Below are 7,749 nucleotides of genomic sequence, written 5' to 3'. Positions count from 1 at the left end.
AATTGCTTTTGAACTTGCAAATTCTTAATTATATTTATTCCATCATTTTACTTTAAATCTTTTTATCAAATAGTTTACTGTAAGATAAGGTGGTTTTCTATTATCACTAAAGCACCAGCTCATTATCCATATGATGAAAGAAATAAAATGATTTTTTATTTTCTTTAAAATCAGTTTTTTAACACACACACACATATTATAAAAATTAATAAATTAATATATAATATATATTAATATATATTTTTATTTATATTATAATTTAAATTTAAATAATGAATTTACCCTGCGTAAATTTCTTTCGGATTCTTCATTCCTCCTCCGCACTCCAAAGAACCCAATTGGGCGCCTCCTTCCTTCACCGCTTTCGTCGTCGAAACTGAGAGGCTGAGAGCAGAGCACGGCGAGTCGGCGCCTCCTCCCTCCCTCCATACCAATACCAATCTGAAGCTTCGAAACTGAGAGCACGCTGCTGGTCGCGTTTGTTGTTCGCGTTGCTGTTTAGATCACGTTTTTCGCATTTGCTGTTGGCCTCGCCGGTCAGAATAAGGTTCACGTTGCTGTTCATTGCTTTCCGCTTCTCTTGCGTTGCTCAAGGTTCGATTTACTCTTCCTTACACTCTGGCTTATGTGATTTGATATGTTCTTTGTAGAAGCGGCAGGTTTTTTAATAGAGCAATCTGGTTGTGCGTTCCTTTTTTTCCTTTTGTTTTTTAGTGGAAAACCATAAATCAATTAATAGATTGTAATTAATGTAAATAGTTTGGTTTATGCCTATCGATATAACCAAGTCAGCCGTAAGAAATATCCACTCCCGATTGTTGCTAAAGTAGAAAATTCGTTCTCTTCTTCTTCTTCTAATTTATTGGCCAGAAGTAGGAAGCATTGTCATCGGATTCCACTAATTAAGTGAAGCAGTTGAGAAATTGTGAGTGTTTCATTCATGAGAATCTGTTAGGAACATAGCATTAGCATCGGATTCAACTATTTTTATATACCTGGATACTTGTTCTTGGTTGATTACTGTCTGTACTGGTTTTAGTTGGTTCGTTGGGACTGCTTACTTTCATTTTTCTGAAACAGGTTGCTAAAGTTACTGCTGCTATGAAATGCAAATTTATTATTATTTTTTCAACATGTGTAACATCATTTAGATATTAGTTACAATTACAATGTTATGAATTATGCAAAAACGGGATAAAATACAGGCGCATGTTGCTGACATGAAAGACTAATTTTTTTAAAAAAAGTAATTTCATCTGTTATGCCATGCTTTGTAGTGTCTATGCATTTGGCATGCACACAACTGCTTCTTGGTAGTGTTTGGATTCAGAGTTGTTATATGATCAAAGTTAAATGTTATGGTTCAAGCTGTTATTACTGAAAATAGCCAAAATTATCTTGAGATCTTTATCTTACAATTAAGTTGGTGCTTGTCGCATTTATACATATTCCTTTGTGTCCTTTTTTCCTTACAATCTTATGTAGATGTTCCCTTGTATCCGTTTGTTAATAGTAAAGTTTGTGAGAATGAAAATAATTTTTCTAGTAAAAATATATATGTTTAAAGATGAAATAATTAAATGGTAGAAGATGATTTTTTTTTTCCCTTGGATGTCATTTATTATTTCTCTTTCATTATTTTTAACTAAAAACTATTAACACCTAATGGCTGGGATCAACTCTGAAGATGAAAGTTAATTGTATATTGTTTGCTATTCTAAATATCTTTTTTTTAATAATCTAAATATCATTTTTGGATGTTTATTATAGTAATATGCTGTTTGCATTGTTTAAAAAAGGACATTAGAGCAAAAGAGATCATATTGAAGACTTGATTCGTGCCACTCTTGCATATTGTTGTAGATTTATTTTTCATTGATTGTTCTCATTGTTAAATTATTATATTTGTCTACCTTAGATGGATTGTCGTTGCATGGAATAATATATTATATGGAATTTTCATATTTTGTTGTTTGCAAAAAATCATGTTAATAGTTAATATATCTTTAAGTAGGCTTTGATAGGCTTAAAGTCTATTTAAAGCCTTCAAGGCCTACCTAAAAAAAGTAGGCTTTTAAATAAGCCTTCAGGCCGGGCCAAGTATTTGACAAGGCCAAGACCAAGATTGAGTTTGAAAGAAGCCTTATGCAAGCTATGTGCCTAGGCTCAGCCCTATGGCTTCAACCTAACCTTGCAAGCTTGGGCCAGTTTGGCCAAGGCCTGACTTATTTCCATTCCTAAATTTGTATTGTTCAATTTTCAATATTGATGCTACTCTGATTATGTTGTGTTGTTTTGTTTTAGCGTATTGTCATTGGGTTCATTATATGGAATTTAGATCTGAAATAATAACTCTTTAGATCTCACATCCAGGAAAATGATTCATCTTCCATTATATGGAATTTAATGTATAGGCATGTTTTGTTTGAACTTTGAACGTGTTTCTCTTATTTTTTAGGTTGTATCTTGAATTCAGCTGATGAATTTTTGTTTGATGACAATTAGCCTTGATTTCTGAGAAGTGGTGAATGTTGCTGTTTCATTTACTAGGTTTTTTTTTTTTTTGTGATCAATGACTACATATTTTGTGACTATCATATTTCATGAGGCTGGATTTTGAGTTGAAGTGGCTAACTTGTAGCTATTATCTCCTTTGTTGATACTTGATACTTGATATTGTAACTTATCTCCATTTTTCTGTGTTTTCAGCCTGGCATTGTGCAGTAACATTTATCAAGTTCATTGATAATACCAATCCAATGGATGAGAGAGTCGGAAAGAAAGGATCCAAGTTTAACAGGAGTAAGGACTTTATGGATGTGCCGGCAAATGATGAAAAGGATAGGGGACATAGTCTTAAGATGGAGCCACATATAGAAAAGAAACGGAAGCATAAGGATAAAAAGAACAAATGCAGAACTGATGAAGTGTTCAATTTGAACGAAGTTGCTGAGGAAAATTGTACAGGTATAACAGCCAAGGGACAAGATTGTTCCAGTGAAGGGGATGTCACTTTTATGAGAAATGGAGAGGAGGACAATAAAAGTAAGAGAAAGAAAAGGAAGAAGGGAAAAGACAACAATGAAATAATCAATGGTATGATTGTTGGTGATAATGAAATGCCGTCCTTAGATGATAAGCAAGAAAGAAAAACAAAGAAAAGAAAACAGTGCAATGATTCAATCCCTGGAATGCAAGAAAGTTCTGCTCTGAAATCTAGAGGTGAAAACAACGGAACAGAGGTTAACGGGTTTGAAAGCAATGAAGGTGGATCATCTTTAGCCAGAGTTAAGACAATAGATGCTAATATGCATTCTGTTGTCACTAACAATGATGATAAAGGGAAGAAGATTAAGAAGAAAGAAAGGGCAAAGAAGGAGAAGGAGAAGGAGAAGGAGAAGGAGAAGCTAGCCAAAAAAAGAAAAAGAGTAGAAGATAATGAGTTCAAAAGCAATGGGGGTGATCGAGCTTTAGCTGAAAGTGATGAAGGTGACCCCCATTCCATAAAAATCAATATGCGGGATGCTGCTGAACATGCTAGTTTTACCAAAGGTGATGATCAAGTCAAGGAGAAGAAAATGAAGAAGAAGAAGAAGAAGAGCAAGGAAGATAAACGAGTGAAGTTTTCTGATCAAGTGGAGGTTTTCAATGATGGCTTGGTGCAAGGGAAAAGGTTTACACCAGAAGACGATGAGAAGATTAAAGAGGCTATTTACGGCTATGTATATTCTCATGGATTGGGTGATCGTGATCAAGGTGTGGATATGATTCTCCATTGCTCATCTTATCCTCAGCTTAGAGGTTGTTGGAAGGAAATTGCATCAGCTTTACCTCACCGGCATTGGCAAAGTGTATATTATCGTGGTCACGTTTTGTTTGAAAGGGGCGAAAGTCGTAAATGGAGTGCTGAAGAGATGGAAACCGTACGAAACTTCTATAAAAATCATGGTGCTAACTGGAAAATGTTGGCTGATGCAATGGGAAAACATCGGTTTCATGTAAAGGATTCATGGCGTAGGATAAAATTAGAAAATATAAAACAAGGACCTTGGTCACAAGACGAGTATCAAAAATTATTTGATTTAGTAAACGCTGATCTATGCTTGAGGGCTTTAGAGGACCATAAGAAATCAAAACATGGTATGTTGCGGGATAATATATGTTGGGAGGCAATTGGTGATAAGGTGGCAACTAGAACCAGTCAACTTTGCTGTATGAGGTGGTATGACAAATTAACATCTCGAATGGTTGCTGAAGGCGAATGGTCTGATACTGATGACTACCGCCTGATTAATGCTTTATATGCATTGGATGCCTGCTGCATGGAGGACGTGGACTGGGATTATTTGCTTGAGCATAGGTCTGGTGATGTATGTCGAAAACGATGGAATCAAATGGTCCAGCATATCGGAGAGCATGGGAAGAAGTCATTTTCTGAGCAAGTGGAAATTCTTTCAAAGAGATATCGTCCTGACTTGGTGGAAGCGAGAGAAGCCTTTGATAACAAGCCTGTGATCCCTTGAGGTTTTTGTCCAGTTGGGTTGGCTCCTTGAAATATTCTGATCTTGTATCACAGGTTAGATTGCAGTTTTGATTTTGTGCGAGGTTGAAGCCCTTTCTGAATTTCAACTGCTGGAATCTGTAACGGTCTTTATGGCATCTTGTACCGTAGTGTTGTTTTTCATAAAATATGGATTCTGTTCTTCTGTCTCTTTTTAGTCAAAAGTTGAAACTTGGAAGGGATTGTATCAACTGACGTTGCTGAAAATTAGTAAACTATTTCTCATGGGGATGCATGTATCTGGCAAGCAGTTTCATTCCGAATGTACTTATTTGTGAGCTTTTGTTTACTAATTTATAGCTAGGCAGTTATTTATTAAGACGTTTGTCAAGTTCATTGAGTTTGAACTTTGAAGGATTTTTGTTAAAAAAGAAAAAGAAAATATTGACTCTTGATGAGACATAGTAAAGTCTTAACCTTGCAATTATCCTATGGACGATTCCTTAACAATGATTATATTGACAACAATTGTGCTTGCTTAAACTTGTATGAGGGTGTGTTTGGTTCAAGAGAATGGAAGGGGAAGAATTTTAATGAACCTTTATTTAGTTTGGAAAGGAAGAGGATAGGAATTAATAATAAGTTGATAATTTTATTTTTATTAATTTTAAGTTTTTTTTTATTTTTTTCTTTGATTTATTATTAAAAATAGTTATATTTTGGTAACTTTATCATTTTAAGGATGTGAATTTTTATTAATAACATTTTTTTGAAAAATAAATACATTAATATTATATTTTATCACTGTATATAATGAAAAAATGTTAAAATTTTAGATAATTAAAATTATGTATTAATTTTTGTAAGGTGATAAAATTTATTTAATTATGAGAGAGAGGGGAAGGATAATGCATATTTTTTAATATTAAAGATAGTTTAAAATTTTTAAAATAATAAATAAGTAATTTATTCATAATTTTTCTCCCCCCTTTCAAAAAATCTCCAAATTGGAGGGGAGAAGCAGAGTTTCTCCCCTTCATTCCCTTTCAATTTTTTAACCAAGTGAGGAACCCTTTCCCCTCCTTTCATTAAATATCAATTAAACAAGAGATGGGGAGCAATTTTTCTCACCTTTCCTCCAAAAATCTTTAACCAAACACACCTCAGTGGATGTTTTGAGGCCATCAACAGTGGAAGAGTCATTAAATTTGTCTCTACAAGATTGATGTTGTGCGAGTATTATGATCTAATGATAATTCTACTTGATTTTTTCTATTATTTAGCCGTTGATATTCTGGCTTGAGGTTCTATTGATTTGATCATAAGTCATTTTTTTAGCATCTATAGATTCAAACTAGAGATAAGAGAGATAGAAGGGACATAATCAGCCACTTTCATTGTTGTTGACTCTAAATTTTCAAGGATGTTGCAATGTAGTGCTCTCCCACTCAAGGAGATGGAGCTTCAGTTTTTTTTTTTTTTTTTTGTACATCATCCTAACAATGCTCATTTTGCATCTCATTCTGTCAAGGAAATTGATGCACATTTATGTGCTCTCTCTGATTTTATTTATAGGATAGAGATGATATTTTTTTATACTATTTAGAAGTTGCCTCATTAAATTTGAAATACAAATTTCTTTTTTTACCTTTCATTGAATATTTGAAAGAGAAAATAAGTTGTTAACATTTGTATATTTAATAAGGACAAAGTTGACAATTTATTAAATTTTAAGATAGAGTTAATTAGTTTTGAAAATTTTTTAATTCTAATAAAACATATTGAAAGTGACTAGAAGTATACCGGGGCAATTTGATGATGATTTACAAGCATTGTGGAGCTTCAATAGGGTGTTTGGTTATGGTTTAAATGAAATAGACTTGTGTGGGTTAGGAAGCTTATCTTGTAGAGAGAATATATGTACATGTGTGTGTATTTGGTAGTTACAGTGTTGACTTAATCAAAATTTAAAGATATACATGTGTGTGTATTTGATAGTTACAGTGTTGACTTAATTAAAAATTAATCCTTAAATTTTAATTTATTATAACTTAATTTTTATTTTTTATTTGGTTCTAACCCAATCTATAAATTTTGACTTGGGACAACTTGATCCTTATAATTGTAATAATTTGGAATATTAATTCCCATATTTTAAAAAATAAAATTATAAGAATTAAATTTATTTCTTTAAATATAGGGGGTTAATGTTTTAAATAACTAAAACTATAATGACTAAGTTGCAATAGGTTAATTAATTTGGAGATTAAATTGTAATTGAGTTAAAACTATAAAGACTGAGTTATAACAAGTTTTATAAAAATTGAGCTATAATTAAATTAAAATTGTATAAATTATTTTCTTTTGTTAAACTTAATTTTACAACACTTAAATGCTATGTCCTAAAGAGATCAATCACGACTCTTTCTTTTTCACATTAAAGCATTTAGTGAGAGATTTTCCAAAAAGAAATATTAAAGGATATGCCACGTAACTAACTGATGCACGCAAATATGTTTTACCGTAAGTATACGATTTATAAATTAGTATGTGGTAAATTAAGGTTGATTTTATGAGGAATTAAGTTAATTGGTAATTAGATAATAACATGCACATTTTCATTTAAGTTGAGCAAGGAAAAATTTGATTTGATATTGCCAAATAAAGATTGAAATTATAAAAATGCACCATAATTAAAATTCCAACAATCACAATAGTCAAGGCAACATAAGGTGACTAATCCCTTTTTCAATTCATAGAGCATGTAATTGCCCAAATAAATCCACTTGATATTAATTTGTTAATCTAGAGTATTAATAGGAATAACTATCGTTTGATTAACTACACCCCTCTTTTGAATTAATATGCTATTCTAAACATAATTATCCAAGAGGCAAAAAGGCACAAATTCATTCTAATGTGATTACATGGGTCCAATAGGTATATTCCTATCCTATTGGTAAATTAGAATAAATTCTAATTCCACATTACTCAATCTAATAGTCTAATTCAGATTTTTCTCTTCTAAGGCAAAACCTAAACTTCCAAATTCGCACTCATAGTGGCCAAGCATTAAGTAAATAAATAAGTACAAAATTAAGTAAACAAAACTAATATTAAGCTCAAATAAATAGTTCAAACATGCTCTAATTCAAGAATTAGTTCATCGCTACCTTAGATTAAGAGAATGTCAGCCATACATAGCTCCAATGATAGCAAAATTAGCAATATATAAAGCAAAGTAAATA

At 32.1% G+C, this 7,749-nt stretch overlaps 1 protein-coding gene across 1 annotated transcript; it reads left to right on the top strand.

Annotated features, from left to right (window-relative positions):
- The first annotated feature begins 298 nt into the window (after positions 1-298).
- Positions 299-4,839, top strand: LOC129312475 (uncharacterized). Its single transcript, XM_054955113.1, has 2 exons — positions 299-594; positions 2,710-4,839. Exon 2 carries the CDS (start codon positions 2,760-2,762, stop codon positions 4,521-4,523), a length of 1,764 nt encoding a protein of 587 aa, XP_054811088.1. The 5' UTR covers positions 299-594; positions 2,710-2,759; the 3' UTR covers positions 4,524-4,839.
- Positions 4,840-7,749: the final 2,910 nt, after the last annotated feature.

This window comes from Prosopis cineraria, unplaced genomic scaffold (assembly GCF_029017545.1).
Source record: "Prosopis cineraria cultivar Desert tree isolate PC_DT_omini unplaced genomic scaffold, ASM2901754v1 PC6, whole genome shotgun sequence".
NCBI classification, from domain to species: domain Eukaryota; kingdom Viridiplantae; phylum Streptophyta; class Magnoliopsida; order Fabales; family Fabaceae; genus Prosopis; species Prosopis cineraria.
Note: the sequence above shows the minus strand (reverse complement) of the source record. Positions and strands in the feature narration are given on the sequence as shown.